Raw genomic sequence first — 19,111 nt, 5'->3', positions numbered from 1 at the left:
CCAAAGGCTGTATGGGTATCATCGTCTGAATAAAATTAAAACCACATGCAAAAACCTGTCTTAGTGGCCTCTAGCACGGTATCTACCTCTTCCTCGCCATTTTCCTCTGCCACCATGTCCTCCATGGCCACCGTGACCTCCTCGGTGTCTTCCTCCATCATCCCGATCTCTGTCTCTTTGTTGATCGCGCTGTCTGTCCATGTCGTCCTGGGAAAATTCCACTCTCATCTCCTCGTCCTTCTTTTCTTCCGACTTGAGGGTTGGCTTCTCAAGATCCTTTGACCATTTAGGATGAGCGCCCTCTTTGCAATCCGGCCCATCAGGACAGAAACCAGCTAGATAAAAGACACAGAGCTTCCTACGCACGTGCTTCTTAGAACAGTTGGGGCCGAGGGGACAGAATCCCATATCGTAGTGAGGACAAGGCGGAAGTCGACTTTGAGGATCGATGTGAAGATATAGGCACTCGTCGCCATTGGAGCAGTATCCATTTCTCATGAAAAAGTTACACTCAGGCATCTTTCGTAGGTTATACTCGTGAAGAAATTCGCAGTGCTCGCCCTTTTTGCACAGGCCGCGCAGCCAATGTTTGCACACGAGCGAGTTGAGACCGCCAGTCGGTTGCGACGTCTTAGAATCGGAAACGTGTCGTTCAGGGCATCGCGTGCCATTCGGGCAATGGCCGGACTGGAAGGCTTTGCATACTGGTCGATCGGGGGAGAGGCCGACCTGGTAGGTTTGTCGGAGGAAGGGTGAGAAGCGGAAGTTGTAGGACGTCGCAGAGTGATTGAGGATGGCATCGGCGGGAGATTCGACGGCGGAGGGCATGATGGGCAAGGCGCAGGCAGAGCGCCTGCTATTGAAGATATTAAGAAGCAGCTACTTTGGTTTTATTGATGTGCTTTCAATATTATGTCGCAGGGTCGTTGTAAATACTGTTTGGCGCGTGGTACAGTTGCTGTGTTGAGGTCAGGATCAAGGTCAAAGCTACTAAGCTGAGCTAACAAATTCCAGCTGCAGGCGACAACTTAGTGGCTCTGCTAAGGTTTGTCAGCGACTGGGATGACTTCTAAACCGACCAACGTCACTCCACATGAGCTTGGTTTCGGGATTGCTTATGAGGTATCTTTAATTTTGAGTGAAATTAATCATGTCATGACATTCGTTAGTTCGTCCGAGCTTAAAATCAATATGGATATATGAAAGTGTCCTGCTCAATCTGCAGCTCAAGCTCCTTCCTTCCAATAGCCAGTTCCTACCCTACGATAGGTTGACTTGCCATTATCGAAGGTGTCTGTTTTCTTCACTCCTGCGCCTTTCTTAATAAATATCCCAACACCACCCCCTCATGAGATTTAATTTAACCTCATCCAAACATCTCAGGTCGACTACTCGAACGTCGAGGCTCCGCATCAGGACGTGCAAGCACCTTCATCGCCATCTTTCTTGCCAAAAACGATGCGACAGTTCATATACCGATGAGCCTTGCCTTTCTTGAGACTCCGGCAAGCCTGAGAGATCATTCCTTTTCTCTCATCTGTCGACATTCCCAAAGCAATCAAAGGCTTGATAGCCATGGCCCCAATGAGATCGGAGATGTTGGCTTCCATCATCGTCCCGATGTCCTTTAGCCCCTCATCTTTTGGCCAACGTGCAATGGGCACTTTCTTGTTCACCACCTCAACTTGAGTGAAGCCAGCAGAGACGAGAGATTCTCGAATATTACTCATGCCAAAGTTGGTACAGCCGTACTTTCGCATTCCCCGAGCGCAGGTATCGAAAAACACTTGCAAAGGGTCGTCTTTCTTCATGGTGCCGTCGTCACAGCAAACTGTGTAGTCGAAGTCTTGGAACTCGATCCATCCACCGCTTCTTATATGTCTTTGTTCGTTAGCGGGTGACTATCCTTGGCGGTATGTTACTTACTCATAGGCGTTAGCGACCATGAAGTCCAGATCAAGAAGAAACCCGGCCATTCCTCTGAAATGGACCAGATCGAAGTCGTATCCGTTTGCCCAGTACGGATCTTCGCAGTCCTCAACAAACATGCATGCATTCAGCGGCATCGATTTGGGTTGGGTTGGTGACAGGTCAGTTCCAATTACGCTCGCGCCTGGATACAAGTCGGCGACTAGCGAGCTGTTAGCAAATAACCTCCGAGTCGTTTGCAGTTAAATCGGTACCATCTATTGCCCAAGCTCCTGCAAGTGGTCAGTAAAGCAGTGGCCAGTTATCGAAACACTCACCAGTGCCTGTGCCAATATCGATTATCTTCTTCGGTTCGTCACCAATGTCGGACAAGAAGAGTTCACCATCCTGCAAATATGGGAACTTAGTACGTCCGAGCTTTATTCCGTTACAAGACTTGACTTACAAGAAGGTGCTGCATCAAAATATGTTCAGCCAACTCGCGGCATTGCTCGCCTTTGTCATTCGGCAGAGGATATCTCCCGCTCAAATAGGCGTGGTAGCGTCGCCCATTAGAGTGTTCATAGTCCAACATGCTGGGCGCCAGTGAAGTGCAACAACTCGATCCATCATCTTGCTGTACACACTCAGATCGGCCGTCTTCAAAAACGAAATCATAATCGTCCGTGTCTTGTTCCGTTGGTGTGTATATCGTCTCGATACCCGGCTCAGAGATCAGAGAAAAGGAGTGGCTATCAGTGTCTGGCATCTTGCTTGTTGACTAGTGGGTTGGTTAGAAGTCGAAAGCAAAACTGCTCGAGGTGTGCAGAACATGGGCCCAATGCACTTTATCATTGTTGATCATGGTTGCGCCACAATGATCGTCCCTGTGAAACCGGTCAAGTACACAAGGGATGGACACTTCTTACTCGAGGACATCACGCAAGAGGTCATGGGAATACTGCACGTTTGCTACCACGATGCCAAGACCCCTCCTTCTGACAAAGGCTTTCACCTCTAGTATTGGTAAGATTGGCATACATGCGCTATCTCTTTCAGCTGCCTACATACTTGTGCGAGTTGTTGGTGATAGGATGTGCGGATGGCGCATATAGGCAATCTGCCATTCGACTGTTGGTCCAATCTGTGAGTTGGGGGTGCGGTGTATTGGATGTTTGTTTGCTTCCCATGGACCTGATCCGCATCGCCCTGCCCAAGAAGGCCAAAAATCCCCCTCAATATGGTCGAAGCTGAGACAGACATGAATTTCCTTGGACACAACAGGCTTTCACGCATTCCACTGACCAGGCTTGGAAGGATGTTGGTTGTCGCCCTGCCATTTCAGCTCCACCAGACAACTATTTGAACACGATTGTTTGACAGATGTTGAACCTAGCACAGACCTTATCAACAAGGGTTCGGCTCGGTAGTACATCTCTTTTCACCTCCTGCTGTTCGAGGTCACCTTGTCTATGTACGAAGGAGCCCTGCAGGATCCCCAGCCGTCTACCGCCAACTTGCTGACCAGAGTCTCACATGCAGAACCAACATTCACTTCCGCCTCCGCATCACTACGCGTGTATCGGTTATCGCCTTTCGGGTAATCGCCCAGCATACCAGCCAGAAGCCATGAGATACGTCAATGCAGCTGAGCGGGGATAGATCAACTCTTGCCGCTTCTTGGCTTTATTTCCGACCTTGGACAAACCATTCTGAAGTTATTGTTCTGAATCTGCGTACAGGGATGTCGGATTATGGTTGCAAAATATCACACACTTGCATGAGGTCGCGATACTTTACGCATGACCTTATGAATAGAAGTGCTGGCCAGCAGGTACAGATTTATCCGAGGCAGAGTTGAGGCAAAGCGCTCGAGAGTTTGGTAGGATTCATGCCTCAAAATCAGGACAAACAATAATTATGCACTGCAGCCCTGACATGTTGCAGATCTCAGCCTCTTGCTTTAATTGAGTGTGAGGATGGCTTCTAAAAACACGCTAATTTCCACATGCCAGTTAGGTGAGAGATCCGCTAGGCGAGGCTAAAACCCAAAGCGCAACCATTGGTTTACTGCAAGGAGTCAGTTAACTGCTCACTATGGTGGTTCCCCCAATTTTAAGTATGTACAGTTGTGTACGCCAAGGCACGCGCATGTAGGCGCGAGCTTTGAAACAGAAACATAATTAGAATGGTTATGGTTTGTCTATCCGTACGCTGTCATGCCCGAGGGCGAACTCCAAACATAGCGTCTGGTCCACTCAAGATTGAGCCCATAATTCATCACCCCTGACGGGTTTGAATTATGGAACTAACTTCACCATTCGCCGTAGCGCGTTCCAAACCTTCGAGAAGTTTGATAGCAGGACGAATACATGGAGCCGCACGGGTGCTCGACTGTTTATCGACGAGTTGTGCCTCTGACTCGGCGTTTCTAGGACTACCCTTGCGCAAGGACGATGGTGCTGTATGTACTGTGCCTGGATCGTCCTGATACTAAATGCGGACGTTGTGTCATCCAGAACAATGCCGCTGAGCTTGTCCTATCTGACCGAGACTGTCTCATCCCTTGAACTTTGCTGCATCCTACGCAGGTGACTCGCTCCGATACTGAGAGGTCAATGATGACAAGTCGAGTCCCATTCAAATAATGCCTCGACTTGAGCCGAAGACATATGCCGTCTCGGTTTGCGCCGAGGTTCACGGCGCATTTAACAACGTGACCGCCGTTCTATACTGTTTTTAGGTATTAAAGATGCATGTCATTTACATGTCCTTCTGTCAAAGTGTTTCATCTTTGTCCATCGTAGCAGGGATATTCGATGCTTCGGGAAGGCCGCCCCGTCAATGCTTCAGCATCACCGTTCGGCCTCAGCAGCCGAAGGTCAGTTCGTCGAGCCCAGAATCATGTCCTCTTCAGGTCAACGGTTCAGGGTCTCTTCTTACACGGACTCTATTTGAAGGGGAATTAGTGTTCTCCCCCCGGATCTCCGACTCCATTTCAGGGCTGGACTGCCAAGGGCACCAACCGTCATTTCATGAGGCGCATATTTCACCTTCTTAACAAGGCCCGAATAGGCCTGGTCAAAGCATCGAAAAAGACAGGCTAATAGCAGGTAGCGACGCGATCCGACAGGATAACTGCACTTCACGGTCTCCCAAGAAGCCTCTGCTTCTCAGCTCTAACAAACGCAAGCGCGTTTGTGTTTCTTCTCACGGCTCCCCGCAATTATGTCATGTATCAGTACTGCCGACCGCATTCAGGACCCTCCGTAATTTGGATGCTAGTCCCTGCTGTCCTCGCATCAACTAGATGACCCTCCTTCTATTAGCTAGTTGCGCTGGTGTGGTGTTGAGCGTTATATAGCTCGGATCCTTCTCGTTCGCAATCATGGAATTTCATCAGAAAGTTTTTGGTGCCTAACGTTGTTGACCGACACACCAGTTCTTAGTTGTACCTCGAAGATTTTGATCCCAGGTTTATGCAGGTTCTTGCTGGACACACTCGAAGCAACAAATACTCGGTGAACATTTTTCTCTTATTCTTTTAAACCTGTGTGTCAGACTTGACTTTTTTCTTCTTCCTCTCTTCTCTTCTGTCTCTCCCTCTCTCAAACCACCCAACATGAGCTCCTCAAGAAAGTCCAAGATGGCTTCCAACTTGTCTGATGTCATGTTCACAAACGCTGTATACTTCCCCAACTACCGGATATACCAAGGAGATACACCGGGCATGCTTAACTACAGTTGCATCAATCATGTCTATTACGCATACGCCAGTGTTTCAGCCGATGGTGGTGTATTTGTAAGTTTTCACTACAAGTCTCGGCAGTGGATGATACTGACTCGTTTAGTTAAGCGATGAGTGGGCGGACGCTGGTGCGCCTGTTGATGGTGTTCAGGGAGGTTTAGGATCTCTGATGCATCTTAAGCAAAAACATCCTCATCTTCGAGTTGTTTTGTCAATTGGTGGAGGAAACTCGTCAGAAATCTTCCCCGTCGTGGCATCAAGCACTCTTCTGCGAGACAACTTTGCTCGATCAGCCAGAGGACTTGTCGAGGCCTCTGGCCTAGATGGAATCGACAGTGAGTCATTTGAAACTGCCTCAGTTTTGTTACTGTGACACAAGAAACTGACCAACTTTTCCAAACAGTTGCATGGGAGTACCCTTGTGATGCGCAACAAGGTTATGACTTTTTGGCTCTACTAGCAGCCGTCCGAATTCACCTCCCCGAGGAGCATTATGTCCTCACCGCTGCACTTCCTGCAGCCAAGGCTGTCTTGCAGTTTCTAGATTTGATGGAGATTGCCGAATACCTGGATTTCATCAATTTGATGGCCTACGACTTTTTCGGTTCGTGGACCCCCAAAGCCGGTCACCACGCACAACTTTACGCCATGGACAAGGAAGAGACATCGGCTTCTTCAGGGGTTTCGTATCTCATGTCCAAAGGATTCCCTCCCAAAAAGATTCTGCTTGGCATTCCAACATTCGGACGAAGCTTTCTTCACTGCACTGGTGCAGGGCACAAGTACAAGGGCATTGGTGGCGCTGAGGATGGCACCTTCGAGTACAACCAGCTCCCACGCAAGGGCTGCAAGGAGGTCGTTGACAAACGCCATGTGGCAGCACAATGCATGGGAGCAGATGGTGGCTTCGTGACGTACGACAACCCGGACACCGTCAAGATGAAGGCGGGCTTCTGTAAGCAAAAGGGACTAGGTGTGAGTAGCCCAACTGTGGATGATGAAGGCTGTAGTGTCTTGGGCACAATACCGACATCGTACCATCTGATATTGATGGCAGACCGCTAACAATGAGTTTACAGGGACTCTTTTACTGGAATGCTCCAGCTGATTCCAAGGACAAGTCGAGAAGTTTGGTTGCGGCTGGCTTCCGTGCCCTGCATTCGTCTTCGTCCTGAAAAGTCTTTACCGCTTCTTGTTCGATTACACTCTGCATTTTTGCATACTGGGCGTTTAGCGACGTGGCGTTTTATTTGCCTGCAGAGCGGGCACATACTGGTGTGGTGTTACTATTTGTTATAGATTTCTTTTGTCACGATATCACGGGAACGAAATCATGGTCGGGAAAGGGAAGGTCTTCAGGAAAGACCCAAAAATAGAGGCAATGATACAGCCATCGTGGGAACATGCATAGATAGATTCAATAGACGGGGCCGGCGTTAGTTTGGGAAGCTGGGTTAGTGAAGGCTCTAGGTGCCTAACTCTGCCCAACTCAATCAACATTTTTCATAAGTTCACAGCCACCCTTTTTCCAGCACACGACTCGTTGTTAAACCAAATTAGTACGATTTAACCACGAGGAACGTAGGAGGCTATGACTGTTGAGTCAAGTGTAATATAAATTTTTCAAAAGGGTGTTGAACAAGTCAGGGCTGCAGGAAACCAAAGCCATATCGGGCAATAAACGAACAAGTCATGGGTGACAAGAGACGTCAGAGTGCATGAAGATGCAGACTCTTAAACCGCGGTGTATGAAGAAACCGAATTATTATTAGAATACCAGTACTAAGAAATATTATAAATTATTATCTGCAGCGAGTTGCCAGATACAGGGTCCAGGCTAAACTTTTGGCCATGTTGGCGACCATGAAGCATCATCTGACATAAACACACCGGATTGTCTTTGCACATATGGACCCTGCGATTATGACGTTGCTCTAAATGAAGATCTGAATCAAATATCTGCTTCCCGTGTTAGTGCTCTGTCTACGTACCTAGGTAGATACTGAAGATTACCTATGTTTTGCAGGTGGCTGGTTCCAGACATTCAGTCAGTCACATGTCAAGTCACGATACTGCTCTCCATGCATACTGCATATGCAGCTCCAAGTTAACCTTTAACAACGTTGAGCCACAAACAAAGACTCCAAAAACGGCCAGAACTTTGTCAGAATGAATTGAAGATGTGATCTATATCCAATCTCATCTCGTACAAATTGCATCTCGTTTGTCATTTAATCAGGCAGATCACCACTTATACACCAAAGTACCCACGTGCTGATAAGATAAGCCCTCATAGCTCCCTCCGTCATCCCATCATTTCATCCTCGATCTATGTACAACCAACTTTAGACAGCTCAAACAGCTTGTTGTTAGCAAGAACGATCCAGTGGAAGTAAAGATGCTTCTGGCTCGGTCGCTTTATCCCTGCCACTTTAGAAGCTCAACAGCACAACCTACCTCTCGTCACAATGTCTACTACCGATAGGGATGCGTCTCCTGCAGATGGGCTTTCGCCGTCCATCAAGGGTGGTCCGGATATCGGACTCTCGCACGAACAATCTCCTCCCGCCGTCGACCAGGCTGATCCGGTCGAGACTGGGATGCCCTCCTTCGAACCGCTCTTCACACTATTGACAAACTCAACTACGAATACCACCGTTCATCCGCGCATTCACTACCTCTTCTCAGACGACGACCAGTCCATCCTCTCAGCACCCTCTCATGATCCATCCCACCGCGCCCTCGTCGTAGATCTCGCCCCTGCCCCCGAAGGCTCTGCTAACCGCTGGGCCGTGTCATGGGCATCCAGCCTGACGCCCGAGTTTGCCGTGACAGAGTCCAGCGTTGCAGTGCAGCAGGGCGAGGGCGACGAGAGCGGAGGCGCGATACTCCGCGTCGAAGGCGTCGAGCGCGAACCTGTTGAGGCGCGACCTGATTCCCTGCCTAATTCCGGAAGCGGCGCTATCGGAGGTGAGGATGCTGATGTTTTGGCAGAGGACTTTCGGAGACGCATGGGGGTGTTAAAGAAAGTTGTTGACGAGAGTGAGAAGAGGCGTATGGTTATGGGAGAGAACGATCAGAGTCAGTCAGTAGAAGATGATGGAAGTGCACCCGATGAAGCGATTCTAGATTACGAAGACGACAAGGGAAAGGGAAAAGCCAAGGCTGAAGAAGAGTGATGATTGTGTTGGAGACTTTGAATCGCCTTTGAGACTCGTGTCTCAACATATGGACAAAGACATGCTGCCAGCATGACCTGGTAAGCTATAACCCGTTCTTGTATTTTACGTGCTGATGCTAATATATTATCAGATGGCGACTCAATAAAACTAAAGCTTGGGCAACATAAAACAACACCACTTCCAACATTTTGTGGGTTATCAGTTTCAGGTGGACCAGACACCTTTGGGTATGGCTCTTGGCGTATGGAATTTGTTTGACGAGCTTGCTGAATCGTACTAGATGTACGGATCCTGACGCTCTTGTATATTATTACATAAATTATCACCCCGACTTCTTAGAATGCTGCCGCCATTGAGATATACCCATTCGAGAGTCTTGAATCACCACACGCATTAGTTTTGCAAAGAGCAGTTGAAATAGGGAAATGTGATTAAAAGCTCATACTATAAACGCCCCTAGCAAATGCAATTGATAAAAGAAAAACCAAGCCCAGACAGCGGCAGATTCAAACCCCGGTTGTATCAACAAAAAAAACATACAGGCTATCGGGCTATAGCAGCAGTTATAATCCAATGGGAATACGCAAAAAAAAAAGACAAAACAAACACAGCCTGACACTGCTTTTTAATTCCCTCCGATTCGAAGCTTGTCGTTGTTTGGCGTATAGATATCCCGAGTAGAAAAGGAAGTCGCCTTATACATGGTTCGAATACAATGAGCTTATGATTCTCCGTCCACCTTGAACAATTAGTTGTTCGGTAGCTGGGGCATATGGATTCTTCCTGCGACACTGCTGATGAGAGAAGCGGCCTCGTTGCCGCCAGCGACGCGACGAGCTAGACGGGAGGGCATGACAGCTGTGTGCATGATAGCGTCAGAAGCAGCCTCGATGGCTCGCCTCTTGTTGTTGTTACCATTGTTGTTGTTGTTGTTGTTCTGTCCCTTGATAACAAAGATGTAGATGAGGACGATAATGACAATAACGACAATAATAGCCACTGGATTGTAAAGTTAGCAAATCGCTGAGCGACAAGTTCTGGCCGGAAATACATACCACAGATACCCAGGCAGATCCACTTCTTCTTGCGAGTCTTGCGGGCAGTGTTGACAGCCACACCAATCTCCTCGTTACCCTTGTCGAGGTTCTCGACAACCTCCTCGCCCTTCTGCTCAATCTGGGTGACGGCAGCCTCCTGCTGAACAACGAGAGTGTCCATGTCCTGGAAGAGCTGTGCCAACTCGACCATCTGCTGCTCGATCTTCTGAAGGGCCTGGTGACGGTCTTGAACGGCGCTCAGGGCAGCACGGGCGCGACCCTGACGGTCACTCTGCATCATGGCCTGGCTGAAAACCTGACCACCAGTTGTGTCCTCAACAGCGGCCTGGATCTCCTGCTCAGAGGCGTCGGGGCGAACGATACGGTACTGACGGGCCATCTGGTCCTGGGTTCGCTTTCGGAACTGCGACTCGACCTGCTGGTACTGGGTAATGGCAGCCTTGAGGCGGCGATCAATACGAGTAACATGAGGGTTGTTCTTGGCAGAGCTGGCCTCGGGACTGGACTTGATGGTGCGAACTCGCTCGGTAAGCTCACGGTAAAGCGACATGGTCTCAGTAGAAAGAGCGTCGAGCTGACGGTTGGCGGCACTGGAGCCCGAGCTGTCGGCATCGTCGAGGGTTCGCTGCTGGATCATACGAAGCTGCTCGAGGTTCTGCTCAACGGTGTCGATTCCACGGTCGATATCACGGCACTCATTAAGAATAGCGTTGGGGTCACTTTGAGCAAAGGAGCTACCGTTGTGAGCAAGGGGCTCCATTTCGACGCTACCTATCCCTCAAATCATGTCAGTAAATGGTACAAGAGAACGGATAAACAAAGTTGGGAAGTCTCACCACCATAGCCCTGAGCTTGCGGGCTGTTGTAACCACCACCGTTGCCATAACCGTTATTACCGCCGTAGCCCTGGTCAGGGGAATCGTAAGGATTTTGTCTTCCGTATCTAGGACGCGAGTTAATAGATTGGTCGGGAGGAGTCGCGCGACTGAAGCTGATCTAGAACATACCCGTACTATTGAAATGTTAGCAGTGTACAAATAGCTAGAGAGCGAGTGAAATTATGTGCAGAAACAAGCTTCTTTTGCGCCGATTGTGGAACATCCGAAGATTGAAGCGACATCAAGACAGGAGTAAGGCGAGGGCGGGCTGGATAGGAGGCGCAACTAACACTCATTGTAACGACTGAGCTGGAGCTCTGAAAGAATGTGGAATGTGATTCTTTGTGCAATATCACCTCGTCTTGTTGAGGGCTTTCGTATCCGATCAATTGATTGCGATGATATCTCTTCTCTTGTGGTAGTCCGGTGTCGTGTCCGTGTTACGATATTAAAGTTGACTGGTTCTCGTCGCGCAGCAAGGAGAAAGGAGTAGATGTAAGAGTGAGAGTAAGAATAGGTAATCAAGGAGAAACAAGGTCCTTTTTTTTAGTGGAGTAGGTCGACACAGATACGAAAAGGTTTAAAAAAGAAAAACAGATGGCAAATAGGGTAAAAAAGTATGAAAGAGAGAAGGAGGAGGGTGTAAGCTTAAAGAAAAACAAGAAGATTCAAGGATCTGGAAATGAGACGTGACGGGAGTTTACAAGGAAGAGCCCAGTAAGGAATGGGGGAGAGAGCGAGCGAGGCCGAGTGCGAGATTGTGCATCCAAAGGTTGTAGTGAAAGTGGCAGTGGCAGTGACAGTACCTAGCCCGGACAGCATAGCATAGCACTTAGCCACTGAGTAATTAGCGGGTCCGGGGGGTATCAAGGGCGCTTGAGGGACGCCGCTCACTGCCATTAGCGGCCCTAGAAGATTACACTTGACCTTAGCTTAGCCTTAGCTTAGCCCTGTTGAGCAAGCCGCACCTTGCCTAGGAGGCAGTGGGTAACAGAAAAGATGGCCTCTATGTTTTAGAGTATAAAATAAAACAGCCTAAAAGGGTGATTACTATAGCACAAGCTGACCTCATAATTTTGTCTCTTGTGCTCTTTGTTTCCAGCTTTTCTGATACCCCAAGGCTTGCTTACTCCGTAGGTACATACAAGATTGCCCCTTGATGATGATGCAGGGTCCAATCGTTGGTATCCTAACATGTAAATTCCAGTCAGGGCTTTACCTACGTAAGAGATCTGATCATGTTGTTGTTTGTCTCCATCGTCATACATGGTCTAGTCATGTCTTGGTCAAAACGCAGGCGACGTGGTATTCGGTGTGCTCAAAACCAGAGATGCAACAGCCAGAAACACTTTAAGAGTCTGGACAATCATGCGACACAGCACATTCAATTGGATCCAGAAGGAGAGAGAGACCTGCAGTAGCACCAGGGCTATAAATGAGCTTAACATGAATGTGGTTTAGGGCGTGATGGAAAGACAAAATCATTCGCGACAGCACTACCAGTATAGTAGCATCCTCTATGTTTGGCTTATTCTATTCACCTCCCTCAGACAAGGGGTTGATCCCTAAATAACTACAGTCCTCCTCCCATGTCTCTCTTCATTGGCGATGCCTTCCCCACTGTTTCACCTTTGAGCGGTTGCTGCCCATTCATCCTTGGATCGTCAAGAGTCTGAACCGCAAAATCTGTAACAAGTCTGGTGTTTTATGTCCAATGATCCGCATCTTCGGCCCTATCCGACATCATCGCCAAGATCTCCAAACTCTGAATCACCAATTGATGAATCTTGCGCACCAGATGTTCCGTAGACACAGACTACCTAGTTGGAGTGAGCCTCAGCTCAGCAAAAATGGCGTCCACCCATTTCAGACTCAGAGACAAGGGAGGGGTCTCGAATGACCCCAAGTTAAGCTTCGCCGCGTGGGTCAACAGTGGCTCGTAGCGACATTGCCAAGGGAAGCCAATCATTTGTTCGTGAGCTATTTGTGGTACATATTTTCCGAATGAGATGAGATGAGAATCCGGTTCTTCAATTTAAAGTAGAGACGATCATTCATGTGAATCTATACCGCCTTATTGATGTCAACTAAAGATATAGAGTACACGATGGGCAACTCGAGCCATTGTCAGCCGAATGCATAGCATCATACATAGTTGCCACTAATAATCCCATAATACGAATAGCCAATGCCTCTCGTAATCTTCTCTCGTCAAGGATCTTTGGTTTACTCCACCATTCGTCTTACGTGCGGAGATCCGTACATACATATGTATGCTTCACGCCTTGAAGCCGTTCAGCCGTCTTACATCTCAGCCGCAGAAACTTACAACGCATCACAAGCTGACACTCCACCAACTCTGTTTCCAACAGACTCCGTCTAGGTTGGCTCCGAAAATACTAGTTTGACGATTAATAATATGGGGTTCTCGTAAGGCAATCTGTTTTTTTTTAAACGTTGTATAAACCATCAAATGGGGTTCTCGTATTTTCTAGCGACTCCAAATGGACTGGGCAAATACTCTAGCCTTGATAACTCCTCTTCAACATCAAGTGCTCATAACTCGTTGCTGCTTCTATCCCAACCAAACTCCAAACAATCGTTCAATTTCAACAAGCTTTCTGTTCTCCCGAAAATCACACTCCTGTAGTCATGCTGAGCGCCCCTTAGAGTACAGCATAGGCGGAAACGTAGCTCACACTCATATCAGACGGCTTCTCGACCAAGTTGCTTCGATCATACTTGATGACGCTAAAGCGTCCTTTGCCCATACGTTCAGGCTCCTTGCCCAACAGCTCCAAAGCGGCCATCATGACTCCAATGGGATGTCTGCCGCAGACTGTATTCTTTGTTTGCTTGAGGGTAGCTAGGAAATCGTCATGGCTGCCGCTCTTAACGGCTTCCATGGCGGCCTCATCGATCACACGAATCGTCTCATGGATAGGAGGCTCGGTAGGGGCCCGATCGGAAACACGCAAGTTGACGAGATTTGCTGGGTTGTTGTCCGGCGAGTATACCTGGTAGCTGAAGTTATCGCCCCAATGACAAAAGTCGGAGCTGATGATAAAAGCATTGCTTGGGTCCTTAAGGTAAGGCACTAGGACCCGTCCGTACATCTTCTCCTCGGCCCCGGTGTTACTGCCAATCAACATGGGCACAATCGTGGGAAAATCGCCTGGCGAACCAAAAGTCTGCTCGCAGCGGAGGTATAGGTACGGCATGTGCATCTCCAAAGAGTGTTCGTTGATCTCGTTTCTCTGGGGCATATCTTCCAGTTCAGCATCATCACGGATCTTGTTGGCCAGTTCTTGGTCGATCGTGAGATCACCGAAAGGCGTAGCGTATTTGCCGAAAGTAGTAGCTGCGCAGCCTTCTAGATAGTACGTGTGGGATGGACCCAACACAAACACTCGCTTGGCGTTGCTTAAATCAAGGGTCTTGTATGCCCAAGCAGCACACGGGCCCGAGTAGCTGTATCCTGCATGACTGATAAACAGTGTTATTAGCTGATAACCCATCCGGTGCGTTGGATGAGTAAACTCACGGTGCAATCACAACGCGAGCTCCAGGAATGGGCACAGGAACTCCATCGATGCTCTCCGGCACAGCCGCTAGGTATCTTTCAAGCTCACTCTTCAACACCTTGGCCTCTTTCTCATACCAGCTGCCAGCCTTCTTTGCGGGTCGAGTTGCAGCCATCATAACTGAAATGAGTAAATAAATGAGTTTTTGTTATTTGGGATGAAAAGATGTAAAATAAAGCTTCAGATCAAAGGTTTAAATAACTTCGAGCAGGACGAGCTGAGTCGTGCACCTTCCCTGCATGACATGGCATGCCTCCAGTCGAAGGTCCCCGCCATGCGGGGTACTGTACTGAGTTACCACATGCAACGTTTTGTTGATAGCATCATCAAAGTGATATGACGTTTCACGCGGCTAAAATGTGTCTTGCTGCCGGAGAGTAGCATTGTGTAGACGCTGAACAGCTACCTGTGTCCGTGTTTCCCGTTCGTTCTCTTGTCTACTGTTTTTTTCGTTTGAAAGTAACAAATCTCAATAAAGCAACACTCGCTGTCTATGTGTACAATTGTGTTCAACAGCGGCTCGTCCTGGCCGTGGCTATTCATCTCCACATCCGGTTATCTCTAGGCGCATGTAACTTGTCTAGTCCTCAACCCATGCGCCTGGAATCATAGTGTTTTCTTCTTCTTCAAACAGCCTCCAAAACTCACAAGCCATATACTCAAACTCTGGAGCCCACAGTATCTCCCAATCAGTTATATCTTCGCCAACCTTCAAGTCAACCAATCTAATTGGGATCCAGCGATTTTCAGAGATATTTTCCCGCAATGAATGGGTCACGTTGGTATCGTAAGACCCGTTTGCCATGGCCTCTCTTATCAACACTCGAGACGATGTGATCGCATTGGAATCGAACGCACCACGCAACACATGGTCGCGGAAAAAACCCCTCTCTCGTGTGCCATATCGTAGCAAATCGACCCCTGCTATCTTGAGGTCTCCGAGCCACTGGTGTAGAGTTTTCTGGAATACATGATTCCAATGGAAGAAGGATGTTCCAGTAGTCAAGTAGCAGAGCGTACCTCCAAGAAGGGAGAACAAGGGGGTCCCTTTCCATTGTGGTACTTTGTAGACATCCCATGGACTCACTGCTTCGACATGATGAAGGTCTTCGGATTCAGAAACTGACGCAATGTCGATCACAAAGTCGTCCCAACCATCGTTGTAAGTACCCCATTGGAACTCTCCACGTCGTTTCGGTATTGCCTCGTCTGCAAAGCGGATCCCTAAAGATATAGCTGCTGAGTGCAACAATGAGAAGTTCTCGTGGCTCGACAGAGACACATCCAACTGTGAGACCTTTGAGTCCTCTGATAGAAGTTTTGGAAGGCTGGCACAAGATCTCAAATGAAATGAGCCCAGTCTCACTGCTTCAAACCGGATTCGGCTGGGCCATGTGTAATACTTGGGCATGAATCTGGTCCGGAAGATAAAGACAAAATTGTCAGAGTGTGCCCATTCGTGAAGGAAGTCGAACAGGCGTGTAACAGGCATATCTTCTGGATCTTGAAGATATGTTTGGAAAAGCGTCACTATTCTTTCCCAGTCATGTCCCATGGCATCCTTTTCTGGATTGTACACAAGCGGTTTCAGGGGACTTCTGTAAATGGGGTTAGCCAGTTATTAATAAGATAACCGGACAGACGTACTCTCTATCACGGCCTACGACCTCAAATAATGTATCTTCCAAGCCCATGTTTAACAAAAGCTTGCAGATGTCGTAATGTTTTGACCGCGCAGCGTGCTATTAAATGTCAGTAGTCGCTCAAGGGTGTGTCTGCATTGGACTAACATATAGCAATGAAGCTCCATCCGAATCTTTGTCAAAAGGGGATGCTTTTCGTGCGCTGAATAGTTCTAAAACGCCGTTCTTATCCCCATTGTGAATTCGCGCAATGATTTCGGAATCTGGAGCAACGATATTGTACACACGATAGTTGAAGGTCCAACCAGACCTAGTCGGATACGATTGGAAGATGTGCGTTGATTGGGAGAGCCAGCTGGGAAGTTGAAGGTATGCCTGCCAGGCACCCTCTGCACTGGTACGGCTCATGGAAAAGTGTCCTGTCCATGAAGAGGTATATTGTTTGGAGGAAGGCAGTCTTCCTCGCTGTGGAGTGCACAATTCTTGTTGTTTGCTATTTGAGCTTCCACATAGCTGCTTTTGTTCCGTCTGGTAAGCTGCAGATGTGGCAAGCATCGAAGTTTGATTCAGTTGTAGATATTCGAACTTTTCACTAAAATTATCTGTGACTCTGCCCACGATTATCTCCGTGTTCTGTCTCATCATCGCACTTCGGCTATTAGCTCGACTGTAGCTCAGTACAAACTGTGGGAACTCACATTTGGTAAGTACTTATGGCGGTTTGAAGCAATGTGATAGACCGTTGAAGCCTTTTCTGATACCTCTCGATCTTTTCCTTCTTCATAAGAAGTTTGAAAGAGCTCAGCCTACGCTGTAAGCCTTCCTTCTTCGAATGAATGGTCATATTGATCTCTTCAACGAGTTCTTTTAGGATTTCCTTCGCTTTTGTCGCAGCCATGAAACTACGGCTCATGCAGGAGCCGTTAGACCGCGTATTATGTGTCTGGTCATATTCGATTTGCTCCTTCAACTCTTCGAATACGAGGGCATAGTCGTCCAGCTCTTCAAGTATGTCTCTGAGATCACCTGGGAGATCTTTGGCCTCGCCCCATAGTTGATTGACCTCGATGATGAGTTCTACAATCTTCCCAGCGACTTGTATGAATGCAATAAGACTGGCAGCAGTTTCCATGTTGTGCGTTGTGTGGTACTCGATGGCTAGGTTAAAGACTCAAATACTTGTCTAGTAATTTGGGAAAGTGGCAAGAAGGAAGAGATGGAAATCAAGTTTGGATAGAGACAGATAATGGAGCTCCATGTCGCCTCCACGAACCTCAGTCGAACAAGCACTGCCTCATCATGAAGTCGACAACCAACAAGTTTCGTGTTTAGTGGGACATGCAGTGACTGTTACGGACAAAAAGACTTAGACCAACCAGTACGGCTCATGCTAGTCATGTCACTCACTACAGGCATGGGCATGGCGCCTAAAGGATGGTGGTATGGACGACAAGGTAACCAGGGGGCGGCAAGCCGCAGCAGAGCTGTGTTTCGATGCATTGAATCATATGATATCCAGATCAATGGAAGTATAATCTCTAGAGAAGGCCTCTTGTATATCCCACTGAACAAAGCGTCTTCTTCGATTGAACCCTTTTAAAAAGATGTTTAATAGATGTCATTTACCTCAATGAGGCGCGCTTGTAGACGCAGGCACGGACGGAAGGGAGCGGGTGCGGGTAGGGCCGCTGGCAGGGCGCTAAAGGTTGACTGACTCCACTAACTGTTGGTTATTAAAACATCCAAACCTGGCATTTCTTACCCTACAACCAACCATACTCAAGGATATCATGGTGAGGCAACCATGGTATTTGTATACAAAGCTCAGATGTCTTGGACCAATCAATATGGCTTGCATCTCCAGGCACCTATATTGAGTTGCAATCGGTTTGCTTTGAGCGTCCTGCAGGACAATGGTCATGACCGAAAATTGCACAAAAGAAAACATCTCCGGTAACCAGCGCGGGATTTTGCCAGATTGCTCGTACAAAAACTGTGCTTGGAATCAGAACCCTCTTTTTTATGCCAGTTCCCGGTTGGTATAGAATCAGATCACAATTGGAAAGAAGCCTTGTGGTGGCAGGTATGCAAAGATGTTCACTTCCCGTCCCTTGGCGCATAACGGTGTGGCAGGTAATGCTGAACGAAGAGGCTGTGTATTTGTGAAGTGTGTGTACGACTGGTACGTGTATCTTTCCTCAGGATGGACGGATAAGACCTTGGTAACATTTCACCAGTTCTTCTGGCATCAAGACAGCAGTTACGTCTTTAGATTCCTCAATTTAAACAAGTCCTCTACCCTGAACTTGAAACAACATGGCTTTGCTGATCAGCGTGCAAAGGACCCTTGCATGTTGATGATAACGATAGTGCCAATATTGTGGCTTCTCAAACAACCAGTAGGAATGCTCCCCTTTTCAATAATTGGCATGTGGTCAGACTCGCTACGGAGCTGAAAGATTGAGGCTGGCTGGCTTGAAGACAACGGCAAAAGTAAAACTGTCAGATATGATCGAGTCAGAATTGTTGTCCAGATTGGCCATTGGATTTTCTCTCCCGTCTTATTTCTTCTTGCATAGCTGCAGTAGTAATGAACAAGATCCATTTTGTTAAATTACAGTAAGAATGGCCCGAAGAGAAGCCCCACGAATTGATGGATCTCGCCGAGAAGAGACGCTCGGATGGGGAATGGTCAAGTTTTCGTTTTGTTTTTACGAAAAGGATGAGAACTGATTTGTAGGTACTCGAGAGTATATATGGGTATTTTCGAATCGCTACCTCGAGTGGTAGGCAGTCGAGATGTTTGATACGAAACTATGCTGCAGGGGAATTAGTCTGGTATTATCAACCACCATAAGTAAAGTCTCGATGCTTTATCTTCTTACTTGGTCCTCTATGAATGAATAGAGTTATATATTGCGATGCAATTATTCCCGAAATCGGAGTCTAGTCCAACTCCACTAATAGTCAAATGGTTGAACCGATATGGCCAAGAGACGATCAAATGCCGAACCGGCAGAACGGATTCTCTTGCCTCGCGAACTTTGCTTAAAATATCCCCGAACCGAAACGATGATTAATGCTTGTTGTCCCTTGTTTCATAACACATG

General features: G+C 47.8%; 6 protein-coding genes across 6 annotated transcripts, besides 1 other annotated feature; 2 read left to right on the top strand and 4 right to left on the bottom strand.

The window, feature by feature from the left end:
• Window positions 1-60: 60 nt before the first annotated feature.
• FPSE_01446 (uncharacterized protein) lies at window positions 61-828 on the bottom strand (the record flags this gene model as incomplete). Its single annotated transcript, XM_009254566.1, has 1 exon — window positions 61-828. The coding sequence occupies one exon, from the start codon at window positions 826-828 to the stop codon at window positions 61-63; it is 768 nt and encodes a 255-aa protein (XP_009252841.1).
• Window positions 829-1,412: 584 nt separating this feature from the next.
• On the bottom strand, window positions 1,413-2,677 carry FPSE_01445 (uncharacterized protein; the record flags this gene model as incomplete). Its single annotated transcript, XM_009254565.1, has 5 exons — window positions 1,413-1,881; window positions 1,927-2,131; window positions 2,184-2,201; window positions 2,247-2,316; window positions 2,375-2,677. 5 exons carry the CDS (start codon window positions 2,675-2,677, stop codon window positions 1,413-1,415), a joined length of 1,065 nt encoding a protein of 354 aa, XP_009252840.1.
• A 2,853-nt stretch (window positions 2,678-5,530) lies between these two features.
• On the top strand, window positions 5,531-6,831 carry FPSE_01444 (uncharacterized protein; the record flags this gene model as incomplete). The annotated part of the gene is made up of 4 exons (XM_009254564.1): window positions 5,531-5,710; window positions 5,760-5,991; window positions 6,060-6,631; window positions 6,736-6,831. The coding sequence occupies 4 exons, from the start codon at window positions 5,531-5,533 to the stop codon at window positions 6,829-6,831; spliced, it is 1,080 nt and encodes a 359-aa protein (XP_009252839.1).
• A 1,293-nt stretch (window positions 6,832-8,124) lies between these two features.
• FPSE_01443 (uncharacterized protein) lies at window positions 8,125-8,835 on the top strand (the record flags this gene model as incomplete). The annotated part of the gene is made up of 1 exon (XM_009254563.1): window positions 8,125-8,835. One exon carries the CDS (start codon window positions 8,125-8,127, stop codon window positions 8,833-8,835), a length of 711 nt encoding a protein of 236 aa, XP_009252838.1.
• A 751-nt stretch (window positions 8,836-9,586) lies between these two features.
• Window positions 9,587-10,656, bottom strand: SYN1 (the record flags this gene model as incomplete). Its single annotated transcript, XM_009254562.1, has 2 exons — window positions 9,587-9,837; window positions 9,894-10,656. 2 exons carry the CDS (start codon window positions 10,654-10,656, stop codon window positions 9,587-9,589), a joined length of 1,014 nt encoding a protein of 337 aa, XP_009252837.1.
• Window positions 9,741-9,775: a microsatellite.
• Window positions 10,657-14,938: 4,282 nt separating the features above from the next.
• FPSE_01441 (uncharacterized protein) lies at window positions 14,939-17,133 on the bottom strand (the record flags this gene model as incomplete). The annotated part of the gene is made up of 4 exons (XM_009254561.1): window positions 14,939-15,956; window positions 16,006-16,100; window positions 16,149-16,650; window positions 16,700-17,133. The coding sequence occupies 4 exons, from the start codon at window positions 17,131-17,133 to the stop codon at window positions 14,939-14,941; spliced, it is 2,049 nt and encodes a 682-aa protein (XP_009252836.1).
• Window positions 17,134-19,111: the final 1,978 nt, after the last annotated feature.

The sequence above is a fragment of the Fusarium pseudograminearum genome, chromosome 1, assembly GCF_000303195.2.
Source record: "Fusarium pseudograminearum CS3096 chromosome 1, whole genome shotgun sequence".
Classification (NCBI taxonomy): domain Eukaryota; kingdom Fungi; phylum Ascomycota; class Sordariomycetes; order Hypocreales; family Nectriaceae; genus Fusarium; species Fusarium pseudograminearum.
This window is presented reverse-complemented; position numbering and strand designations above follow the sequence as displayed.